We start from the raw sequence: 27,163 nt of genomic DNA, 5'->3' as shown, positions 1-27,163 counted from the left end.
CACTGCAACCTCCACTTCCTGGGTTCAAGCAATTCTCTTGCCTCAGCCTCCTGAGTAGCTGGGATTACAAGCACGCACCACCATGCCCAGCTAACTTCTGTATTTTCAGTAGAGACGGGGTTTTACCACGTTGGCCAGAACTGGTCTCAAACTCCTGACCTCAAGTGATCTGCTCTTCTCAGCCTCCTAAAATGCTGGAATTACAGGCGTGAGCCACTGCACTTACAGGCATTTTTAAATGATATAAAAGAAAATAAAACTGAAGTAGTTATTTAATCATATAAGTTCCATCCTTCAAACTATTTAAGAGATTTATTCCTAAATGTTAATTATTATTAGAGAAAATATACAGCAAGGAGATATTCCCATTATGTGTTCTATATTTCCATCCATGTAACAAATTGAAATACATTCTATAAATATATATATTCTGCAATATTCCCAATGTTCCCAAAAATCAAACTTTTATGCCCCTACCATATCTGAAGTTTATGCTAGTTGCTATGGGGATTAAAAAAACCTATATCATATTCTTTCCACCAAGTACTCATGTTTTAACCATCTTAGTTTCCATCTGTCTATGTCTAGTCATCTACTGATTGATCCATCAACTCATAAATGTAACATTAGGCTTAAATACATAAATAAACAAAGAGCATAAGAACAATTAGTTGTATAGAGGCTTACAATGAAGATATTGCAGGTTTGGTTCAAGACCACCCCCATAAGGCAAATACTGCAATTAAGTACATCACACAAATTTTTGGTTTCTCAGTGCATATAAAACTTATGTTTATGCTATGTTGTAGTCTATTAAGCAGGCAATGGCATTGTATCTTTAAAACAAAATGTAGGGCCAGGCACAGTGGCTCACACCTGTAATCCCAGCACTTTGGGAGGCCAAGGTGGGAGGATTTCTTGAGCCCAGGAGTTCGAGACCAGCCTGAGCAATATAGGGAGATTGAGTCTCTTAAAAAAAAAAAAAAAAAAATTAAATTAGCTGGGCATAGTGATATGTGCTCATGATCCCAACTACTTGAGAAACTGATGTGGGAGGATCACTTGGGCCTGGGAGGTTAAGGCTGCACTGAACTGTGATCATGCCACTGCACTCCAACCTGGGAAACAGAGAAACCCTATCTCAAGAAAATTACAAATGAAAAAAATAAGCCAGGAGCAGTGGCTCACACCTGTAATCCCAGCACTGTGGGAGGCTGAGGCAGGTGAATCACTTGAGGTCAGGAGTTCGAGATAAGCCTGGCCAACATGGTTAAACCCAGTCTCTTCTAAAAATACAAAAATTAGCTGGACGTGGTGGTGCACACCTATAATACCAGCTACTCGGAAGACTGAGGCAGGAGAATCGCTTGAACCCCAGAGGCAGAGGTTGCAGTGAGCCAAGATCACACCACTGTACTCCAGCCTGGGCAACAGAGTGAGACCCTGTCTCGAAAAAAAAAAATGTATACACCTTAATTTTAAAATACTTTATTGCCACAAAATACTAACAATCATCTGTCTTTTGCGAGTCATAATCTTTTTGCTGGTGGAGGGTCTTAATGGCTTCTAACTAACCAAGCTGTGACAATTTTTAAAAAATAAGACAGCAATGACATCTGCCACATAATCAATTGACTCTTCTCTTCATGAAAGATTTCTCTGTAGCATTCAATGGTATTCGATAGCATTGCACCCAACTAGAACTTCTTTCCAAACTGGAATCAATCCTCTCAAACTCTGATGCTGTCTTATCAAGTAAGCTTACATAATACTCTAAATCCTTTGTTGTCAGTTCAGTGTTCACAGCATCTTCACCAGGAGTAGAATCCATCTTAAGAAACCACTTTTTTTATTCATCCATAAGAAGCAACTCCTCATCTGTTCAAGTTATATCATGAGATGGCAGCAATTCAGTCACATCTTCAGGCTCCACTTCTCATTCTTGTTCTCTGTCTTCCAACACATCTTTCCAACACATCTGCAGACTTCCTCCACTGAAGTCTTGAGCCACTCAAAGTCATCCATAAGGGTTGAACTTCCTCCAAACTTCTGCTCACGTTGATATTTTTACCACCTTGTATGAATCACAAATGTTCTTTATGGCATCTACAACAGTGAATCTCTTCCACAAAGTTTTCAATTCTCTTTGCCAAGATCCCTCAGACAAATCACTATAGTAGATATAGCCTTTCAAAATTTTTTCCATAATTTCAACTTTTATTTTAGATTCCGGGGGTATAAGTGCAGGTTTGTTACATGGGCATACTGTGTGATGCTGAGGTTTGGGGAACAATTGATCCCAACACCCAGGTACCAGCACAGTCCCTGCTGTAGTTTGTATATACCCTCCAAACCTCATGTTGAAATGTAATCACCAATGTTGGAGGTGGGGCCTGTTGGGAGGTAACTGGGTCATGGGGACAGGTTTCACATGAATGGTTTAGCATCATCCTCTTGGCACTGTCCTCGCAACAGTGAGTTCTCACGAGATCTGGGTGTTTAAAAGTGTGTGGCATCTTCTCTCTCACTCTTTGTTGATCTTGCTCTCACCATGTGAGACGCCTGCTCCCACTTTGCCTTCTGCCATGATTGTAAGCTTCCCAAGGCCTCCCCAGATGTCAAGCAGGTGCCAGCACCATACTTCCTATAAAACCTGAACAACTTGTGAGCCAATTAAACCTCTTTTCTTTATAAATCACCCAGTCTCAGATATCTCTTTATAGCAACACAAGAACGGCCTAACGCAGAACCCAACAGTTAATTTTTCAACCCTTGCTCCATTATGGAGATAGCTTCTTTTCTTAAACCTCATGAAGCAACCTCTGTTACCTTCAAACATTTCTTCTGCAGCTTCCTTACCTCTCTCAGCCTTCACAGAACTGAAGAGAGTTAGGGCTTTGCTCTGGATTAGGCTCTGGCTTAAGGAAATATCATGGCTGGTTTGATCTTCTTCCAGACCATTTCCTCCATATCTGCAATAAGGCTGTTTCACTTTCTTGTCGGTCATGTGTTCACTGGAGTAGCGCTTTAAATTTCCTTTGCATTCACAACCTGGCTAACTGGTACAAGAGGCATAGCTTTGGCCTATTTTGGCTTCCAACATGTCTTCCTCACTAAGCTTAATCATTTCTAGCTTTTGATTTAAAGTGACAGATATGCGACTCAGAGGCCATCGTGGGTTACTTGGCCTAATTTCAATATTGTTCTGTCTCAGGGAATTAGGGAGGCCTTAGGAGAGAAAGAGAAATGGGGGAGTGACTGGTTGGTGGAGGAGTCAGAACACACACGACATTTATTGACATCGTTTGCCATCTTACACGGGTGCAGTTTGTAGCTTTCCAAGACAATTATAACAGTAACATCAAAGATTACTGATCACAGATCACCATAACAGATACAATAATAATGGAAAAAACTTAAAATATTGTAAGAATTACCAAAACTGACAGACACAAAGTGAGCACAGGCTATTAGAAAAATGATGCCAATAGACTTGTCTGACAAAGACCTTCAGCTCCAAAAAAACCTCACAAACCTCCTATTTGCAAAAAACACAGTAGCTGTGAAGTGCAATAAAGCAAAGTGCAATAAGATGAGGCATGCCTGTATATGAAATATATACATACACACATACATTTATTTATATATAAATTATAAACATACATTCAAGAAAATATAATCGGTGTATAAATATATAAACATATACAGAAATGGTCACATAATCAACATTCTTAGAGAAATCTGATCACTTACTCAGCACGATGGGCTGGAAGTTCGTCTGTCTTCCTATCATCTTCTTTCTCTCGAGGATCTTTTAAAACGAAATCAACTAAAAGAAAATTTTAAAATTCTGATAGATAACCTTATATTAACTGTAGTATATTTCCAAGCAATTGCAATGCTAGTTCTATTAAAATTAACTGTTTAAATTATATTAAAGTTGCTTAATAATGAGCATTTATGAACAGAAGAAAAATTTTAAAATCTTACAAGAAAATGTATCATGTCTGTGTCTTTGAGGATATATGTTCCCTTTCTTAACAGAATGTGTCCCTCCTCTTTCATTTGAAAGGAATACTTGCTCCTAATATTACATTTTCCTTTATAGCTATTCCATCAGAAATATTCTTGTTGAATTGAAGGTCAACAATACAGGGTAGTAGTAGTAGTTCTATTTCACTGAGAAAAGGTACGTACAGTTGGCCCTCTGCATCTGCAGGTTCTGCACCCACGGATTCAACCAACCATGAATCAAAAATATTCAGAAAAAATAACAGACAACAATAAAAAATGACACAAAAATACACAGTGTAACGACGACTTACATAGCATGTACATTGTATGAGGTGGTATAAGAAATCTGGAGATGATTTAAAGCATACGGGAGGATGTACATAGGTTATATGCAAATACCATGCCATTTTATAACAGAGACTTGAGCATCTGCAGATTTTGGTATCTGTTGGGGAGGGGAGTGTCCTGGAACCAATCTCCTATGGATACCAAGGGACAACAGTACTGCTTTGTTCTCTTTTAAGCTGCAGAAGAGCATAAAACAGCCTTGTTACAAAATCAGTAAAGTCAGCTATCTCGCTTCTGTCTTCTACGGTCTTTAATTCACATTTAATTCTAATTCTTCTGCCTGTCTTTCAAGATGCTCTAATATGCAAATCATATGTATTACCCCCTTCCCTACACTCCTTCAGAGACTCTCCTTTACCTTTAAGTGCTCTAAAAAGGCATATAAGGCCCTTCAGATTCTATCCCCTTCCCCAAATGCAGCCTATGCTTTGGCTTCAGAACTGCTTACAAGCCCCAAAGAGGCTCTCAAGCACATCTGCTATCATTCACACCATTTCCTAGGCCAAGCATGTTCCTGCCTGACTGTTGCTCATCCTTCAAAACTTAGTTTAGGCTCCTCCAGAGTCCTTCCTCACAAGTCAGAGATGACCTCTTCTCCCTTACAGTGTATCTTCTGTTTCTCTCCTCTTTGGACTTACTACTTTGCTGTATTATTTAGTTATTTGTCTATCTCCCTCATTACACTATGAACTCTGAGGGCAGGGATTAGGCTCTTTATTTTTATATTACCAGGATACTCCACAGAAGTCACAAATACAATGAATGTCCTCCACCAAGAAGGGTCCCACACATTACTCCAAAGCATTATTATTTCTCCAACTTTGAACACAGCATCTGTCATACTATGTTTACTATCACAACCAACTGGAGATGCTTTTTAAAAAGTACAGATTCCAAGGCCCTGCCACCAAGGATTTTAATTCAGCTGGGGCCAGAAGTCAGTATTTTTAAAATGGTTCTGATAATCAGTCAGCCTTAGGATCTATTTGTACCATGGGTCAACAAATTATTTATGTAAAGGGTTAGACTGTAACTATTTTCAACTTTGTGGGCTACAAGGCCTCTGTCACAACTGCTCAATTTTGCTCTTGTAGCTCAAAAGCAGCCAGACTTATAGACAACATGCAAATGAATTAGTGTGTTTATGTTCCAATAAAACTTTATTTATGAAAACAGGCAGTGGCCAGATTTGCCTGTGAGCTATAGTTTGTCAACCTTTGGTCTACTGCAACAACTTTTTATTAATCACATTCTAATTTATGACATCAGTAATATTAATGTTCATTGTTAATGCTTACACTTTTAGGTAATTATTTAAATATGTATGTCTTGTCTCATGTCTACACCAAAAGATCCTGGAATGAAGAGACCATCTTAAAGGGAGAGGTTATCTCCTAAATGCCTAATGCCTTGAATAAATTAGATGCTCCCAAAATATCTTCAGGGCTTGAAATTAATACTTTATAATTTTCTTCAGTGCTATCCTTTGTGATGGGGATATATCTCTACAAATAGAAATAGAATTATTTTTTGTAATACCTCATTAATGAATTTGCCTAAGATCTTAAGTAATATAACAGCAATATAAGAAATGGCATAATTATAATATTGTGAATAGTTTCAAGTATAGGTATTAATTTTTAATACAAAACATACAAAAATTATCTTTAATGAGACACATATTCAAATTAAAAATCAAAGCATAATACCAATTTACCTATGGATTTCTTTACACTAAGAAGATAATCCTCTCTCATTTCATCAGATAATGTAGCTATGCTGTCAGTGAAGACTTTCAGATGTTGTGGAACTAAACCCAGTACATGTTCTAGCCAAGAATCTTCCATCGGGGCTACATGGTCTGTATCAATTCCATGGTGAATATAATAGTAATATCTCTACAAAAAGAAGATAAGAAAAATGTAAATGTATAACAAAAGAAGTATGTTTATCAAAAATAAAACTACTGAGCAAAATTCAAGTTTTAGGAGAACAAAGTATTTATAAAGGATAAAAAAGTATTTGGTACAATTCACACAGGCATTATTTGATATCTCCTAAATGTTACAAATGTGTATTTTCATGAAAACTAAAACTCTTATCTCAGTTAATAACTATACTGTAAAACATCAAGTTATATTACCAAATATATGATGTACTTAACATTGAGTCCATGCTGAATTAGTGTTTTGTAAATTTTTTGAATGTGTTGTTAGTTTTTGTCCTTTTATTATTATCAGAAGAGATTTTTTTTTTTTTTTTTTTTTTTTTTTGAGACGGAGTCTCGCTCTGTCGCCCAGGCTGGAGTGCAGTGGCCGGATCTCAGCTCACTGCAAGCTCCGCCTCCCGGGTTTACGCCATTCTCCTGCCTCAGCCTCCCAAGTAGCTGGGACTACAGGCGCCCGCCACCTCGCCCGGCGAGTTTTTTGTATTTTTTAGTAGAGACGGGGTTTTGCCGTGTTAGCTAGGTTGGTCTCGATCTCCTGACCTCGCGATCCACCCGTCTCGGCCTCCCAAAGTGCTGGGATTACAGGCTTGAGCCACCGCGCCCGGCCTATCAGAAGAGATCTTAAAAGCTGTAAGCAAATCAATATCTCTATATATTCACTCCAGAAATATACAATAGGATTTAGGACATTTCCAACTGGCCTATTAATATTCCATACTATAATTTTATAGCTGCTATTGGACATGCTCATAAAATATTCATTTTAAAACAAGTTATTATTTCTATAATAATGAACATTTAACTTCAATATCTGTTCACAAATTTTTACATGTCACTTATTAGAAAAAATTTAAACATCAAAATATCTTTTAATTAGCAGTGTTAAGTCTTTGATATTTACATCTTTAAAAATTATTATGTATTTAAAATACTTGAATAATTACTATTTCTAAAGTAAGTTAATATGCCTTGTAAAATATACATTATATAATTATATAGGACAATTTCTCATAAAAAAATTAAGGCACATGAAGCTATACATGACCGAGGCTGGTTTTAATATGGAGAGCAGATAGATTTGAAACTTTTTTAAACTGTGGTCTTGGGTGGCAAGGGAGAGAATGATTTATTCTATAAATCCCACAGAGCCTTTTTATAGGACTCTGTATTTATTCCTATGTCCACAGAGTTTCACAAAGGAGGAGCACAGAGTGTTCGCAAAAGTATAAAATTATCTTCAAGTGTTTCTTTCATTTTCAATTATACTGACAAAAGAAATGGCCTGTTACCAAGATGTCTTTCTCTATAGCAGAAGTGGTCGGTTTTGGAATTGTACTTCCATCAGGGACAGCTGAGTCTAAGTCAGCACCTTGTTGCCTAAGAAAACGATAAACACATTATTCAAAAGTAGATAATGGACAGTTAGAACACAAAACAATGGATATAAGAATACCAGGACTATTTTCTATTAAATCATAAGGAAAAATGAATTGTTGAACATTTCACAAACAGTATACGTATTTGTTTGGTGCTATATTCCTCTCCAAATACTTTATTCATAGAGAGACAATTATATTGGAAGTTATTTGCAAGACCTATTCAGAAATCACACCCTTCTCGATGGCCTTTACTTATTCTTTCTCGTTACTCAAGAATCAAGCTCTCTCTTCTTTGAACTTATAAAGGAACACTCTTGCATTATTCCTAAAATATGCATGGTTATTTATAAATATGAGTTTTAAAAAGAGCATTGATGGAAAGTACTTTAAACACAGTTTTGCAGAAGACACAGACACATTCTTCAAAAGGCCATTTCTCAGATTTCTATAGACATACAAGTTAGCAATCAGTGACATGGAAGCTCTTATGTGCCTATGTATTTATTATTCGGTATGTGTTCATATAACACAATAATGTTTCTAACTATAATTCAATTCAAAATATATGCCAAAGATGAGTCACATTTTGTGACATGCTCTGGGGCTACACTGGGCAGAAAGGCATAGTTCACATTTTCAGAAAAATAAGTTGTTCTGGGATAGCTCTACCTCTTTATAATTGCCTGTATCATTCTCTGGATCTCAACTTCACCTAAGATGGATACAGATCACTGATGTTGTATAACTAAATACACCTTCCCACTAACTGCCCAGTGAGGGAAGACTCGAGGTTTATTGAGTATATCTGAGATACCATACCAAAGTGGGTACCCAGAAGAGATCTTCTAACTTATTTATCTTTTGCAAATGCAGGAATCCAGTGTTTTGTGAATTGTACATATTCTTTTCAATTATATGGACAAGATAAAAGAGTCAAGGCTTTGGGTAATGTCTCAGTTTAATTCAATACATAGCTAGTGCTCAATAAATGTTTGTTAAGTGAGGGAATGCAAGTATGAAAGTAGTAGAAATCCTCAAAGTATTTAGTACATGGAGAGAAAAGGGTTGATATTCTAACTACAAACATCTGCGGATTCATTCACCTGCGGATGGACAGTCAGGTTGATTACATAACTCAGCTATTATAAACAGTGTTGAAATGAACATGGGCATGCAGATATCTCTTGAACATACTAATTTCAAATCTTTTGGGTGACTACCCAAAAATGAGATTGCTAGATCATATGGTAATCCTATTATTAGTTTTTTGATGAATATTTGTACAGTTTTCCATAATGGCTGTACTAATTTACATTCCCATCAACAGTGTACAAGGGTTCCTTTTCTCCACAAAGTGTCTTAAAAACCTACAACTAACATTTCACATTAATGTGAAAATCTGAATGCTTTCTCCCTTAGACTAAGAATTCCACTCTCACCAATTCTTTTCAATAATATATCAAAAGACCTAATAAGTGCAAAAAGAATATAAAAAGAAAAGCATCCAAGTTGGAAATGAAGATGTAAAATTGTTTTACTTGCATACAGCATGATCGTATGTATAGGAAATTCTAAGGAACTTTTAAAAGCTCTAAAATAAGTAAGTTTAGTAAGGTCTCAAAATGTAAGGTCAACAAGCAAAAATCAATTGATTTTTCTATATACTGGCGAAGAACAACCAGAAAATAAAATTCAATAATTTCATTCACAATAAAAATTTTTAGTGGGATTACATTTTTAAAAAGAAGGGCAAGATTTCTACACACAAATATATAAAAAGTGCTGAGAGCAACTGAAGATCTAAATAAGTGGAGAGAAATAACATGTTCATGGACTAGGCAACTCAATATTATTGAAATGACAATTCTCCAAAAATTGATTCATAGACTCAATGCAATGCTTTCTAAATCCCAGTACACATTTTTCCTTTACAAAATCTGAAAGCTGATCTCTAAATGTACGTAGAAATGCAAAAGACCTAAAATACTCAAAACAATTTTGAAAAAGAAGAATAAATTTTGAGGGTTTAAACTATCTAATTTCAAAACTTACTATGAAGCTAAAGTAATCAAGACAAGTATGGTACTGGTGTAAAAATAAACATATAGATCAATGGAACAAAAATAGCCCCTCATATATGGTCAAATTATTTTCCACAAGTATGCCAAGGTAATTCAAGGGATTAGGGGTTGAAACATTTGAACATTTATATGCCAAAAAAATTGAACCTCAAACCATACCTCACACCATAGACAAAAATGAAGTTGAAATGTATCATGTATATAAATGCAAGAGTTAAAATTATTTTTAAAAACCTAAGCCAGGCACAGTGGCTCATGCCTGTAATCTTAGCACTTTGGGAGGCCAAGGCAAGTGGATCACCCAAGGTCAGGAGTTTGAGACCAGCATGACCAACATGGGGAAACCCCATCTCTACTGAAATACAAAAATTAGCTGGTTGTGGGAGTGCAAATCCTCAATCCCAGGTACTTAAGAGGCTGAGGTAGGAAAAACGCTTGAACCTGGGAGGCGGAGGTTGCAGTGAGCCAAGATCACGCCACTGCACTCCAGCCTGGGTGACAAAGCAAGACTCCATCTCAAAAAAACCTATAAGGCTTCCAGAAGAAAATATAGGAGGAAATCTTTGAGAATTTGTATTAGGAAAAGACTCTTATATAACTCCAAAAGTATGAACAACAAAAGGAAAATTGATAAATTATATCTTAACAAAATGTAAAACTTTTTCTTTTCAAAAAACATTGATATAACCTGCAACTACTGTTGCATCACCTTCTACTGTATTAAGTCTGATGGGTCTTTCCACCACCTCTAAGGCACTTTGGATTTGTTGAAGGAAGAAAACTGAATGAACAAAGGAGAAGAGAGGATGACAGAAGACTGTCATGTTTACTGCCAAACTGCTCTCAAGGATGATTGTGTGAAGTAGCTGAAGAGAGGCGCCCAGTGCCCGTCTTCTCTATAAAGAAGGACCAAAACAGCAAGTACATAAGCACACATCAAGTAGAGCATCTAGGGGAGAACACTGGAATCCAGCAGAGAATAAATAGGGACCCTCTGAGACATGGAAAGCTCAAGATGACAATGTAGAGAGGAAAGTAGGGCAGTAGGCCAGTTCAGCCCACAGCCAGGAGGAATGCTCCATTGCAGGAAAAATGTAAGTGAGATATTTCCCAGCTGTCCACATTTCCACCAAAGAAACCTGCAGTCCTAGATACAGAAAAGCCTGTTGGCTCTCAGGATCCCTGAGCCTAGTATAGGGTACTGCATGGAGCACCCACAACTGCATTGTTCCAGAGAGGGAACTCAGGCTAAATCCTATTTCTGGAACCCAAGCTGCTATAGCACTGCACCATTTTGAGAGCACAGCCAACACCACAGGATTACACCTTGCCCAGGGCACAATAGTACCTACATCTCTACACTCTTTTATTTTTTTTCCAGACAGAGTTTCACTCTTGTTGCCCATGCTGGAGTGCAATAGCGTGATCTCAGCTCACTTAAACCTCCACCTCCCAAGTTCAAGCAATTCTCCTGCCTCAGCCTCCCAAGTAGCTGGGACTACAGGCGCCCACCACCATGCCCAGCTAATTTTTTTTGTATTTTTAGTAGGGACAGGGTTTTACCATGTAGGCCAGGCTGGTCTCGAACTCCTGACCTCAGGTGATCTGCCTGCCTTGGCCTCTCAAAGTTCTGGGATTACAGGCATGAGTGATCGTGTCTGGCCTCCACGTTCTTAAGGCCCCACTGACATCCCCCTACATCCACCCAGAGGGCTACAATAGCATGGCATCGGCTGAACCCAGTGGGCAGCCACAGCACCAGCACCCAAGTTCATGCAGTGTCCTACTACTCAAGGAAGAGGCAGTCCAGCACATCAAGGAGGCTTCCCCCAGGGTATTGGGAACCAAAGTGTATACTCCCCAGAGCCTAAGAGCAGTCTACCTGGGGCCAATGCCACCAACAATGACCCTGCCCCCTCGTCAGCAGGGCCACTGTGTGTCCCACCTGGGGGTCCAGGGACCAGCCTGCCCACCTCACTGCTGACACTGCCAGCGCCCACCTGCCCCACCCTGGAACTTTCAAGCTGGCCAATAATCTGGGTGTGATCCACTCTAGCACTCAAGGACCAACCTGCCTTCGCTATTGCTGGCATCTGTGCAACCCGTCTGGGTCCTAAAGAGCAGATCTCCTTGCCTACTAGTGCCTACATGCTCTGCCTAGAGACCTAAGGACTGCCTTCCCAGGGCTCAACACTGCCAGTGCCCATGCATGCCACCCAGGAAACCAAGAACCAGTCCACCTGGTCCACTGCCACCATTGCCAGCACCCACACACCCCTCCTGGGACCCAGATACTACCCTCCATGAGTCATACCACATCCCCTGCCAGTGCTGCCATGCACCACCTAGGGACCTAAGGACTAGCCTACCTGGTGTCCCTGTGCTTAGCAAAGCCTCATCACAGCCTCCACAAACACCCACAGCATAGCCACTAACTAATTTGCAGACACCATTGATATCAAATACAATCAAAGTAATCATATGAACATTACACTATGGTGTCCACCCAAAACCAAAGCCAAAGCACTCTACCCAGTTAACATATTGATACATTCACAAGAAAAGTATTTTCCTATGGAAGCTACTTCATAAAATTGGTAGAAGTGACAGTTATAGCAGATGCACAGACATCAACATAAGGACAACAGAAACATGGAAAAAATCAAACCTTGATCCTGCAAAGGAACACAATAATTCTCTACCAATAGGCCCCAAAGAAAAGGAAATCTAAAAAGCGCCTGAAAAGAAATTCAAAATAACGATCTCAAGAAAACTCAGCAAGATACAAGAGAACACATAAAAACAATACAAACAAATCAGAAAAACTCATAATCTGAATTAGAAATTTAATGAAGAGATAGATATCACAAAAAAAGAATCAAACAGAAATCCTGAAACTGAAGAATTCAATGGACAAAATAAAAAATAAAATCAGGAGTTTCCACAATGGACTAGATCAAGTAGAAGAAAGAATTTTTTAACCTGAAGACAGGTATTCTGAAATAACCCATTGAGACAAAAAAAAAAAAAAAAAAATGAATCAAAAAGAATGAAGAAAGCCTGAGGGGCATATGGGACACCATCAAGCAAATATTGAAATTTGGCAAGTTGCAGAAGGAGAAAAGATGGGGAAATGCATAGAAAATTAATTTAATGAAATAATAACTGAAAACTTCCAAAGTCTTAGAAGAGATGTAAACATCTAGAAATACAAAACTCAGAAAGATCCTCAAATAGATTCAATCCAAAAAGTTCCTCTCTGAGACACAACATATATAGTTAATCTGTCAAAAGTCAAAGAGTTCTAAAAACAGCACAAGAAAACTTGTTGTAAAATTTTCTTGTCAAGTGACATATAAGGGAATTGTCAACAGAAAAACAGCATATTTATCAGCAGAAACCTTAAAGACCAAGATAGAATGAGACTATATTTTCAAAGTGCTAAAAGAAACAAAAAAAAAGTCAACCAAGAATAGTATACTTAGCAAAGCTATCCTTCAGAAGTAAGGAGAAATAAGGACTATCCCTAACAAATAAAAACTGAGCAAATTCACCACTAAACAGGTCCTATATGATATGGTTAAGAGAGACCCGTATCTGGAAGCAAAAGCATGACATCTACCATTGTGAAAACACACTAAAGCATAAAATTCACTAGAAGAGCAGATACACAAATGAGAAAAAGGAATGGAGCATTATTACTAAAGAAGAACACAAAATCACAAAGGTAAGCAGTAAGACAAGAACGAAGGCCATATAAAACAAGCAGAAAACAATCATTAAAATGACAGGAGTAAGCCCTCACCTATTAATAACAACCTTTAATATATATAAACAGTTAAAATTCCCCTAATTAAAAGATGCAGACCTGCTGAGTTGATTAAAAAAACAAAACCCAACTATATGCTGCTGACAAGAAACTCATTTCACCTGTAAAGGCACACATATAGACTAAAAGTGAAGATACTCCATGCAAATGGGAACCAAAAACAGATTTGGAATTTGCATGGTATATCTTCACTTTTAGTCTATGTGTGTCTTTACAGATGAAGTAGTAACTATACTTCTATCAGACAAAATAGACTTTAAGTCAAAAAACACAAAAAGAGATAAAGGAGGTCATTATATAATGAAAAGGGATCAATTCACCAAGTAGATCTAATTATAAATATATACCCACTCAATACTGGAGCATTCAGATACATAAATAAAATATTATTAAAGTTAAGGAGAGACATAGACCCCAACACAATAATAGAAAAGAACTTTAATTCCCCATTTTCAGCATTGGACAGATCATCTAGACAGTAAATCAACAAAGAAACACTGAACCTAAACTGCACTATAGACCAAATGGACCTAATAGACATTTACCAAATGTTCCTTTCAACAGCTACAAAATATGCATTCTTCTGATCAGTGCATGGAACATACTCCAGGTTAGAACACATGTTAAGCCACAAAACAAGTCTCAGTAAATGTAAAAAAATCAAATCAGATACAATGAAGTAAAACCAGAAACCAATAGCAAGAAGAACTTTAGAAACAGTACAAATACAGGGACATTAAATACCAAGCTCATGAAGAACCATTGGATCAATGAAAAAATTAAGATGGAAATAAAAAACTTCTTGAAACAAATAAAAATGAAAACATAGTATACCAAAACCTATGGAATACAGCAAAAGCAATGCTAAAAGGGAAGTTTACAGTAAGAAACCCATAAAAAACAGATTTCAAATAACATAAAAACATACCTTAAGGAAATGGAAAAGCAAGAGCAAATCAAATCCAAAATTAGTAGAAGAAATAATAAAGACCAGAGTAGAACTAAATCAAAGAGACCACAATCTAGGTGCAGTGGTGCATGCTCGTAATCCCAGCACTTTGGGAAGCCAAGGCAGCTGGATCACTTGAGGCCGGGAGTTAGAGACCAGCCTGGCCAACATGGCAAAACCCTGTTTCTACAAAAAATCGAAAAATTAGCTGGGGGTAGTGGTGTGTGCCTGTAATCTCAGCTACTTAGGAGGTTGAGGCATGAGAAGCACTTGAACCCGGGAGGTGGAGGTTGAAGTGAGCCTAGGTTACATCACTGTACTCAACAGAATGAGATTCTGCTTCAAAAGAAAAAAAAAGAAGAGAGACAAAAAAAGTTTTTAAAATTTAGTTTTTTAAGAAGCTAAATAAAATTGACAAACCACTAACTAGACTAAGAAAAAATCATTAGAGACTATTATGATTGACAACTACAAAACAATAAATTCAAAAACCTAGAAAAAATAGACACATCCCTAGACACATATAACCTACCAATATTGAACCAGGGAAGAAATAGAAAATCTGCATAGACAAACAATGAGTAATGAGATTGAATCAGTAATAAAAAGTCTCCCCAAAAAGAAAAGCCCAACAGTGGTTAACTTTACTGCTGAATTTTATGAAAATTTTAAAGTACTAACACCAATTCTTCTCAAACTATTCCAAAAACTTGAAGAGAAAGGAATTTTTCCTAACTCATTCTACAAGGCAAGCATTACCTTGATACGAAAACCAGATAAGGATACAACAAAAGGAGAAAACTACAGGTCAATATTCCTAATGAACAGAGACATAAAAATCCTCATCAAAATACTAAAACCAAATCCAATAATACATCAAAAAGATAATATACCAAAATCAAGGGGGATTTATTCTAGAAATGTAAGGATGGTTCAACATTCATAAATCAATATATCTGATACACCACATCAACCAAAGAAAGAGAAACCATACAATCACCTTAATAGATGTGGAAAAGGCATTTGATAAAATTCAACATGCCCTCATGAAAAAACTCTCAACAACCTTGGTACAGAAGGAACATACCACAAAACAATAAAGGCTATATATGACAAATCCGCAGCTTTCATCATACTAAATGGGGATGAATTAAAACAGTTTTCTCTAAGATCTGGAACAAGACAAGGTTGCCACTTTCACCACTTTTATTCAACATTGTACCAGAAGTCTTAGCCACAGCAATTACACAAGATAAAGAAAGGGCATCCTAATTGGAAAGGTAGAAGTCAAATTGTTCTTGTTTGCAAATGACATGATCTTGTATTTAGAAAGAAAAAACAGGACTCCACCCAAAAATTGTTAGAACTAATAAATGAATTCAGCAAAGTTGCAAGATACATAATCAACATACAAAACTCAGGAGCATTTCAATACACCAATAGCAAACATTCAGAAAAAGAAAGCAATCCAATTTATAACAGCTAAGAAACTAATTACCTAGGAAGAAATTTAATCAAAAAGTGAAAGATATCCACAATGAAAAACATGAAACACTGAAAAAAACAAATAGAAGAAAATCCATTAAAAAATGCAAAGCAGGCCAGGCACGGTGGCTCAAGCCTGTAATCCCAGCACTTTGGGAGGCCAAGACGGGTGGATCACGAGGTCAGGAAATCGAGACCATCCTGGCTAACATGGTGAAACCCCGTCTCTACTAAAAAATACAAAAAAAACTAGCAGGGCGAGGTGGCGGGCGCCTGTAGTCCCAGCTACTTGGGAGGCTGAGGCAGGAGAATGGCATAAACCCGGGAGGCGGAGCTTGCAGTGAGCTGAGATCCAGCCACTGCACTCCAACCTGGGCAACAGAGCGAGACTCCGTCTTAAAAAAAAAAGAAAGAAAGAAAGAAAATGCAAAGCAATCAGGGATTGGAAAAATTACTATTGTTAAAATGGCCATACTGCCCAAAGCAATCTATACATTCAATATACTCTCTATCAAAATACCAATAACACTCTTCACAGACACAGAAAAAAAAATCCTAAAATTTATATGGAACCACAAAAGACCCCAAATAGCCCTAATCCTTAACAACAACAACAACAACAAGACCAAAAATGGAAGAGTCACACTACCAAACTTCAAAATATAGTACAAAGCTATAGTAACCAACACAGCATAATGCTGACATAAAAACAGACACTTAGACCTATGAAAAAGAATAGAGAAAGCATAAATAAATCCATGCATTTATATTTAACTCATTTTTGACAAAGGTGCCAAGAACATACATTGAGGAAAGGACAGCCTCTTCAATAAACGGTGCTGGGGAAACTGAGTATCCATATGCAGAAGAATAAAACTAGACCCCTATCTCTCACCATCTACAAAAATTAAATGAAAATGGATTAAAGACTTCAATCTAAGACCTGAAACTATGAAAGTACTAGAAGAAAACATTGTTAAAATGCTTCAGGAGATTGGTCTGGGCAAAGGTTTTTTGGGGTAAGACCTCAAAAGCATAAGCAACAAAAGAAAAAACAAGATTATATCAAGCTAAAAATGTATGCATAGCAAAAGAAACAATCAACAGAATGAAGAGACAACCCACAGAATGGGAGAAAATATTTGCAAACTATGCATAGACAAGGAATAAGGGATTAATAACCAGAATATATAAGGAACTCAACTCAACAAATAATAATAATAATGATTTGATTAAAAATTGGCAAATGATCTGAATAGATATTTCTCCAAAGAAGGCATACAAATGGCCAACAGATGTGTGAAAACCTGCTCAACATCTCTAATCATCAGGGACATGCAAAGCAAAACCACAATGAGATATTATCTTACCCCAGTTAAAATGGCTATTACCAAAAAGACAAAAAATAACAGACGTGGGCAAGCATGTAGAGAAAGAGAATTCACACACATTGCTGGTGGGAATGTAAATTAGTACAGTCAATAGAGAAAACAGTATGGAAGTTCCTTTAAAAAGTAAACATAGAATTATTAGGTTGTTGCAAAAGTAATTACAGAACACTATATGATCCAGAAATCCTATTTCTGGATATATATTCAAAATAAAAAAAATAAGTATATCAAACAGTTATCTGCACAAAGAAATAATATTTGAGGGGACAGATATCCCAATTACCCTGATTTTCAATATATGTATACCTATATTGAAATATTACATGTATCCCATAAATATATAAAATTATTATGTACCAATAGTGTGAAAAGCTAAGGCACAAACTGGGAGATAATATCTGCAAAAGATATCTGAAATGGGCTTGTAAAGGAAATGTATAAAGAAATGACCAGCAGCAAACTACCCAATAAAAAATGGGCCAAATATTTAAATAGGCACTTCATCAAAGAAGATACATGAATGCCAAACAAGCACAAAAAATGATACCCAATATTAGCCATTAGAGAAATCAACTTAAAGCCATAATAAGATACAACACATCTACTAGAATGGCTACAGTGTCAAAACAAAATAAAATAAAAACAAAGTGTGGGCAAGGTAAAGAAACTAGACACTTCTTCGTACGTTGTTTGTAGGAATATAAAATGTACAGCACCTTGGAAAACAATTTAGCATGTCTTAAAAAGTTGAACATATACCTACTATACAACTCTTCATTCTATACCCAGTTATCTGCCCAGGAGAAATGAAAATGTATGTTCATAAGAAGACATGCATGCAAATGTTCACAGCAGCATCATTCATAATAGTCAACACCCAAACACAATAAATGCCATGAATAAACCTCAGAAATAAATATATGATTGCAGTTATATGAAATTTTAGAAAAGGTAAAGGTATAGAGAGAAAGAAGACTAGTGATTGCCTGGGGCAACCAGTGGGCAAGAGGATTAATTGAAATGGGCAAGTGGAAACTTTTGTAAATGACAAAAGTATTCTACAACTGGATTTTGGTGAAAGTTGTGCAACTACAGAAATTCACTAAAACTCACTAAATTTTACATTTTACACAGATTAATTTAGTGGTATGTGAATTATCTCTCAATAAAGCCTTTTTTTAAAAAAGAGGGAAAAAAGCCTAACTGTGAGGCTTTGAAAATAAAATGTTCCCCCCCAAAAAAACTTAGAGAGAACAAAGATTACTAACAAAATAATGACAAATAAAGTCACATAGAGTTCTCGTCAACAACACATGCCAAAACATAATGGTTATCTCTCACCTTATACAAAAATCAACTCAAGATTGATCAAAGACTTAAATCTAAGATCTGAAACCATAAAAATTCTAGAAGATTACATCAGAAAAACTTCTGGATATTACCTTAGGCAAAGAGTTCATGACCAAGAATCCAAAAGTACATGCAACAAAAACAAAGATAAATACATGGGACCTAATTAAACTAAAAAGCTTCTGCACAGTAAAAGAAATAATCAGCAGAGTAAACAGACAACCCACAGAGTGGGAGAATAAATTCACAAACTATGCATCTGACAGAGGACTAACATCCAGAATCTATAAGGAACTCAAAAAATCAGGAAGAAAAAAACAAATCCCATCAAAAGTGGGCGAAAGACATGAATAGACAATTTTCAAAACAAGATATACAAATGGCCAACAAACATATGAAAAAATGCTCCACATCCCTAATTATCGGGGAAATGCAAATCAAAACCTCAATGCAATACCACTTTACACCTGCAAGAATGGCCATTACTTAGAAATCAAAAAATAATAGATGTTGGCATGGATGTGTTGAAAAGGGAACACTTTTACACTGCTAATAGGAATGTAAACTACTGCAACCACTATAGAAAACAGTATGGAGATTCCTTAAAGAACTAAAGACAGGCCGGGCGCGGTGGCTCAAGCCTGTAATCCCAGCACTTTGGGAGGCCGAGACGGGCGGATCACGAGGTCAGGAGATCGAGACCATCCTGGCTAACATAGTGAAACCCCCGTCTCTACTAAAAAATACAAAAAACTAGCCAGGCGAGGTGGCGGGCGCCTGTAGTCCCAGCTACTCGGGAGGCTGAGGCAGGAGAATGGCGTAAACCCGGGAGGCGGAGCTTGCAGTGAGCTGAGATCCGGCCACTGCACTCCAGCCTGGGCGACAGAGCGAGACTCCATCTCAAAAAAAAAAAAAAAAAAAAAAAAGAACTAAAGACAGAACTATCATTCGATGAAGCAATCCCCCTACTGAGTATCTACCCAGAGGAAAAGAAGTCATTATATGAAAAAGACACTCACACACACGTTTATAGCAGCAAAATTCACAACTGTAAAAATATGGAAAAAGCCTAAATGCTCATCAATGAGTGGATAAAGAAAATGTTATACATACACACACACACACACCATGGAATACTACTCAGTCATAAAAAGGAATAAAATAACAGCATTCACAGCAACGTGGATGGAGTCGGTGACCGTTATTCTTAGTGAAGTGACTCAGGAATGGAAACCCAAACACTGAACATTCTCACTCATATATGGGAGCTAAGCTATGAGGACGCAAAGGCATAGGAATGATATAATGGACTCTAGAGACTCAAGGGGGAAGGGGTGCAGGGGAGTGAGAGATAAAAGACTACACATTGGATGCAGTGTACACTGTTTAGATGATGGGTGCACCAAAATCTCAGAAATCACTAACGAATTTATCCATGTAACTAACCACCACCTGTTTCCCCAAAACCTACTGAAATAATAATTTTTAAAAAGATAATCATTAATATTTTTCAATCTATCATTTCCCAGATGTGCAGGGGTAAAACCGCTATTATTCTTTAATTCTACAGTCAACTTAACCATTAATTCAAGAAAAAGGATGAAATTGAGACCTTTATAGACATGAAAATCTAGAGTTTACTACTCATTATTCTCATTAAAAGAACTACTGGCCAGACACAGTGGCTCACACCTACAATCCCAGCACTCTGAGAGGTTGAGGTAGGGGATCACTTGAGCCCAGGAGTTTGAGACCAGCCAGGGCAGCATGGCGCAACCCCATCTCTACAAAAAAAAAAATAATAATAATACAAAAAATTAGCCAGGTGTGGTGGCATGTGCCTGTAGTCAGTAGGCTGAGGTGGGAGAAACATCTGAGCCCAGGGTATGGAGTGAGCCATGATCATGCCACTGCACTCCAGCCTGGGCAAGAGGGTGAGATTCCGTCTCAAAAAAGAAAGAGAAAGAGAGAGAGAAGAAAGACAGGGAGGGAAGAAAAAGAAGAAGGGAAGGGAAGGAAAGGGAAAGAGGGAGGAGAAAGAAAAGAGGGAAGGAAGGAAGGGAGGGAGGCAGGGAGGGAGAAAGGTGGAAAGAAAGAGTAAACTACTAAGAGAAGAACTTCAGCAAAAAAGAAAATGAACCCAGAAATGAGAAGTGGACTGCAAAAGCAACTTTCTAAAAAATTAGAAAACATGTTAGTAAATCTAAGTAAGTGTTAACTTCAAAAAAAGAGAGAGAATATGGATACTTAAGGACTTGGTGGAACTAAAATATTAAACAATAATCATGTAGAAAATATAAAGGAAAGCTCAGAGCTAAATTAAATCATTTTAAGGTTTTTGTGTGTTATTCAGAAGAAAGAAAAAAATGAATTTTCAACTTCAAGAAATATAAATTAAATATATAGTTTTAAATGTTAGGGTAACCATTAAAAGAAGAGAAATGTATTTCATAGCTTTTAAACCAATAAAAATAAAGGAAGAATAGAGAAAATTCAATAGAAAGCAGAAAAAGAGAAAAAAATAAGCAAAAGCAACATATGATAAATAGAAAACATAAAATATACTGGTAAAAGTCCACATATATAAGAAATACCAATAAACACAAATGGGATTAAACAAACTCTAAGATTGGATTTCTGTAAGTTCATCTATATCCTGTTTATAAAAGGCACAACTAAAAAATGACAAAAAATGGTTAAAATAGACTTCTGTTTCTTACAACACAGCAACAAATAAAACCTCCCAGTACAATTGTATAAATACTGTATAACATATCACAAAGCTCCTTTTTAATGTATAGCTGAGCTTACAAGAAAGGAACAGAATAATCAGGAGGGAAAAAAAATTAAGTAGCCAGGCAGGGCCATCCTAAGGCTATGGGTGTCCTTATGGGGGGCAGGGCCTTGGATTTTCATGCCCATCTGGGGAAGAAAATGATGCCACAGGCCTGAGCGAAATGGGGAATTCCAACTGAAATCCCATATACAGCTGAAACAAGATCTGCCCTATCCTCAAATAAGGGAGGACTAAAAATAACAGGCACAGGAAGTTGTGTCAAGAAAGCTTATCTTTCTTGGCCAGGGCTCTAGGTAGGAAAAAAAAAAAATTCTTCTAAAAATTCGTAACCAGAGGTCTACCCTCCATTGATTTGGGTGTTGATGATACTGCTTGTGTGATCTGAGAGTGCTTAATCAGGAAAGCAATATAAGTGGGGAAAAGCTGGTAACATCCTAGTGGCACCTGGCAAAAGCAAACTCAAAGTCACTCTAGAAGAGGCACATATGCTCAACCCAGCTGCACGAGACTCCGACACACTCTTCTTTAGCCTTGTAAGCACTCAGTACCCCCTGTCCTCCCTTCAAGATGACCATCTAGCCAGTAAAGTCCCACATGGAACAGTAGAACAGGGTCCTGTGGGTGAGTTACTTACCACAATGGGTCATGAAACCTCATTTGTCCCACAAATTGTGTACACCCTGAGAATCACAATGAAACTAAAGAGAATTCTAAGCAACTAGCACAAAGCTGTCTGGAAACAAGGCAAAAAGGAACTGGTGACTTGCGTCTTCCTTGCTCTTTGTGAACTGTCCTGAAACAGTGAGACCCAGATAAGACCAGGCCTTGCACACACTGCTGACCATTTCACCCCAATTCCTCTTTTATACAAGGAGAATCACATGCCAGAAAAGTCACGCCCATCACCTGAGCAGATGAGACTGGGGAAAAAAAAAACCTGCTAGAATCCTCCACTGGCTACCATGGCTATAATGAGAACTCCCAGAAATTCAGCCAACATCAAGTATTAACATTGCTACCTTTACAACTCATGATATTTAAAAGTGGAACATACTTAATAGGGTTAAACTCAGTCTCCTTCATTCATTATTTATACTCTGACCTCATTCCAACAAGCCTTTGAGGCACCCTTAGAGACGCCCAGAATTCTAATATTCTTAGGTTAAACGTTGACAGCGGCTCCAATGTGGATAACACATACTGGTTAGCTTACAGAACTTACATAATGACATTAACAAGAGTACTTCTAAAGTTTTCTCGTTCTTTATGTGGAGATTTGCCCTTTGATTTGGAAGTGGATGGTCCAGCGTAACTGTCATCAACTTGGTGGGGTAATTTGCCCTTTTTTCCAAAACGTTCCATGTATTCAGCTTAAATTTGGGGAAAAAAAAAAAAAAAGCACAATTATTCATCTAAAAGGTAAGCTAAAGCATTTTACATGCTTAAAATAAGATGCTAAATAATCTTTAAAGAAAAAATTATATTCTCAGGTAATCCTAAGTATAATTTTTTTTTTATACTATAAGGAAGTTAAACTACTCCTCTTTGTATCATCATAACTAGAAACGTCTATTTCAAGAATATTCCACTAATTTATATCTTGATTAATATACTAACAAAATTTTCTATTATATTTACATATAATTCTCTAAAAGTGAAGACTAAAATTATGATAAAAACATGATACAAAACTATTTGAGAAACTTTAAAGAACCATGACAAAAAAAGTTAATATTAACTGTAATCAATCTGATAAACACTATATTTAATGAGTCAAAATAATAAAAACATTAAAATGACTAATTTGGAAGTAATGGTCACAATTTATTAAAATCCACAAAAAATTAAAAATATATATAATGTATTAAAATCTCTTAGAAAAATCTCAGTCTTTTATGTAGAGGCAAATTCTGACCACAATAAATAAAAGTTTTAGCATCAACATCCCAATTCCTAAAATATCAGCTCTTAGAGCATTTACAACAGCCTAAAATAACTAAGAACTAGAATCAATTATTTTCTGAGGGAAGATGTTTGGGAAAATTTTTTTCTACTTGACATTAATGTCATTTAGGTTTTGTAATTCTATTACACTATTAACTAAATATTGTCTGGTCTCTTTCTCTCTAGAAATTATCCTTAAATCTAATTTAGAATATTGAAGTTCTTACCATAGGACTGCTCATTTTTAACACTAAATGGTTCTGAACTCTCATCATCCTGCTTTACACTCAAATGGAATGATGGAGCTGCCTGCTGCCAGTGGGGCTTTGTACTCACCTAAAATATAAAAGTTAAATAGCATTAACAAACAATATCAGAAAAAACCTTTTTCCATGAAATGCACGAGTGTTTATAAACACAGACATTTTTTCAAACAGATCAGAACATCTGGATAGAAAACACTCAATAGCAGATCTTATTCAAGCCTGTGAATGGTAACGGTGTGCACCATGTGGGGGACATTAGCAAAAGTCCTGCTGCTGGTTGGTTGGATGTGAATGCCTGTTACCTAAAACCAGGGTCTTCATTCTAGAGCATCTGCTCCTCATCCCCAGATATTGTCAAGTGTCTTTAAACCTATTTTAATGAGAGGTGCTCTCTGCTGGTCTCCTCTGCATTCCAGCTCCAAAAGGTCTTCCTGTTCTCATGGCTGTAAACCACCCTAGATTGCTCTGGCAACTCACAAGTGTATTCCATTGTTTAAAGCAGGGGTGACAAATTATTATACATACACAATTTTAGCAGATGTCATAAAAAGGGAGATGGCTAATGATGATAGGTTCTTGGCACTCAGGCTCCATGCTGGGAAACGACAGTGTGTGGTGGGGACTGTGGCAGAGGAGAGAGCACCTTCATCTTCTAAAAACGCAATGACTAATTAGCTCAAGCCAATTATTGCAATACCAGAACACAAACGTACTGTTGTTGAAGCCTATGGTTCTTCAATAAACCCAGAGAGTCGGATTTTAAAGTACAATCTATCTATTTTTAACACAATTTAATCTGTCTCTCCCTTTCAAATCCAAATCAACTTGAAAGTCCATGTCTGTACTGGCTTCTCCTTCTGCCTAGTTTTACTCTCCCTAATCTCTTACTTCCACTTCCCAAATAAACTACTTGCACACAAGTACCTCTTTAGGTACCTCTTACACAGAAAAATAGGATAAGAAAACATGTAAGACAGTGCTCTTCCATTTTTCCACCAGCCCTTCCCATTTCTCAGCTCTCGTATTGCTCCATAAAAGTTTTAAAACTCATAAAAGTGCTACGAGGAGTTGTACAGAAAGGGTGAGAATCAGGTCACCAGCTCACAGAGGCTGGGAGCCACCAGTGCCAGGTTATCCTTGATTTCAACTACAGGGGTCACCTCTAGAAGCCTGAAGTCTGTAATGAAAATTACTCTAGGTCATAATTACTGCTGGAGAAATTCTATCCACGTGCAAACCTTAATATTGTATTCAAATAAAAGTAGTTTTTAAAAAAATTCATAGCTTATTTTCTAAATATCTGCTGAAAATATGATCTCCCTTAAAACACATAAGACTCAAAGAATGCTGAGGAAAAATTGCAAGACACAGCCAAATATGAATACAAAACCAGGTTAAATCAGTCAATAAAAGATTTTGGATGATTATATGCTTCACGGACAAGCAAGAATTATTATTCCTCTCAGCCACAGATATTCGATAAATAAATTTAAATTAAGTTTATATTTCTACATCTGTAAACTAACAATGCACAACAAACTAAAAAATGTCTATTCTGTTTCAGTTTTTTAACCTTTTACACTAGAAAATTTAGGAGGGATTTTGCAGAGCTAGAAAAAACATGCTATGGCTCAATTCTGCAGACATTTTACAATAATTTAGCATTATGAATAAAAGCATACTTTCAATTAAAATTTGTATTTTTAAATGTTCAATATAATTAATCTAACAATGTTAGTTCAAGTTTCCTAGGTGAAACTGTCCTTCATTTCAAATTATCAGGAATCTTCTCTGCACAAAGCAACACAAATTCAATTTTACAGTTTGTTCTCAGCTTTTAAAATATCTTTCAAAGCAAATAATGCTTTGGATGAACCTTGAAGACATTATGTTAAGTGAAATAAGCCAGAATAAAAGGACCAATATTGCATGAATCCACTTATATGAAATACCTAGAGTAGTCAAATACATAGAGACAAGAAGTAGAATGGTGGTTTGCCAGGAGCTGGGGGAGGGGAAAATAGGGAGTTATTGTTTAATGGACAGGGTTTCTGTTTAGTTAGATGAAAAGAGTTCTGGAGATGAGTGGTAGTAATGATTATACAACAATGTGAATGTACTAAATGCCACTGAATACTTAGCAATGGTTAAAATGGTAAATTTTATGTTATGTATATTTTATCAATTTTTTAAAAATAGTAATATTTGCATTGACCCTCCCCTTAACTTTCAGGAGTCACAAGAGTGTAACTTGGTGGCATTAAACTCCACATAATTACTAGACAATAAATTTTATTACAGTAAAATCTAACTTGTACAGGGCTTTATCAACTGAAAATGCCCATTAACTGCCTCTTCCACAAGACAATGACACTTTATAGTCAAAATAATGAAAAAAGATTCCAAGATCTAAGAAATATTTTGTAGCACGGCATTTTTCTGCTGAAGGAGCCATCTCCTTGAAGATAATCAGATCAACTCAGCTCATTTTCAAACTGAGGCTCAAGAGATAAGTGACTCCCCAAAGGGCACAGAGCCGTTAGAGGCAAAGCTTTACCCCAAGCCCTTTTTTATTTACTCCAATGCTGATACTCCTTCTGCTAACCCATCTTGGCAAGTCGTTCAGTCAGAATACTGAAATAGTCTACACATAAAGGTAATTATAGCTTATGGTTACTTTACTAAGATAGTTATTTGTCCTAATATGCACACCTCACAGAATTTCTCCATCAGAAGAGAATCAAGTGGAGCAGGAATTCACTTACTTATTTTCAAGTTAGAAATCTAATAAACATTTTTTGAAGCACAAAAATTCAATGAGAATATATTTGGATAAGTTACCATAGACAGCTGTGGTAAAGCTCTTGCTGGTGCCTTGAACTTTTCTTTGCTGGCTGATTTCTCCTGTGTGAAAAATATGAGGGGAAAAAAGTGTTTACTCTGTTAGTGCTAAAATTGATTGACTAAACCAAATTTTACAGAAAGACTATTTTAAAAGTACGTATTATCCAACATATTCAAAGATATACTTTACTGCTTTTAAAATTCTCAGGTTTGTCTCAGAATTATTTTCTTTAGAGCAAGAAAATAAAGGAAAATTATATATAGCAATATTTATCAGAAAGCTTTAAAAAGTATGCAAAACCTTTTATGTATCACATCTTCTGAGAAGTTATCTGATCCTGGTTAGTGTCAAGGGCTTATACAACTTTACCTCTCCTCTCTATCACTAAAATATTTCTGTCCTTATTGACAGAACAAAATGGTCTACTTCCTAAGATGAATATGTGTTCAGGTTAATGCACCCTCCAATAGCCATAAATAACACTTGTGCTTTTTAGCATTAACTTTCAGAGAAAAGTGTTGCTATCTCTTGCAGCAG

The 27,163-nt window shown here is 36.6% G+C and overlaps 1 protein-coding gene across 1 annotated transcript in view; it reads right to left on the bottom strand.

Moving 5' to 3' along the window:
- Window positions 1-27,163, bottom strand: part of DNAH7 (dynein axonemal heavy chain 7) — a 344,384-nt gene that overhangs the window by 299,518 nt on the left and 17,703 nt on the right. The window contains exons 3-8 of the mRNA XM_030916210.1: window positions 26,623-26,685; window positions 23,743-23,851; window positions 22,794-22,941; window positions 7,600-7,687; window positions 6,080-6,260; window positions 3,754-3,829 (exon numbers count right to left, since the gene is read on the bottom strand). Coding sequence (XP_030772070.1) covers window positions 3,754-3,829; window positions 6,080-6,260; window positions 7,600-7,687; window positions 22,794-22,941; window positions 23,743-23,851; window positions 26,623-26,685 — 665 coding nt within the window. The remainder of the gene's footprint in view (window positions 1-3,753; window positions 3,830-6,079; window positions 6,261-7,599; window positions 7,688-22,793; window positions 22,942-23,742; window positions 23,852-26,622; window positions 26,686-27,163) is intronic.

This window comes from Rhinopithecus roxellana, chromosome 14 (assembly GCF_007565055.1).
Source record: "Rhinopithecus roxellana isolate Shanxi Qingling chromosome 14, ASM756505v1, whole genome shotgun sequence".
NCBI lineage: Eukaryota > Metazoa > Chordata > Mammalia > Primates > Cercopithecidae > Rhinopithecus > Rhinopithecus roxellana.
Note: the sequence above shows the minus strand (reverse complement) of the source record. Positions and strands in the feature narration are given on the sequence as shown.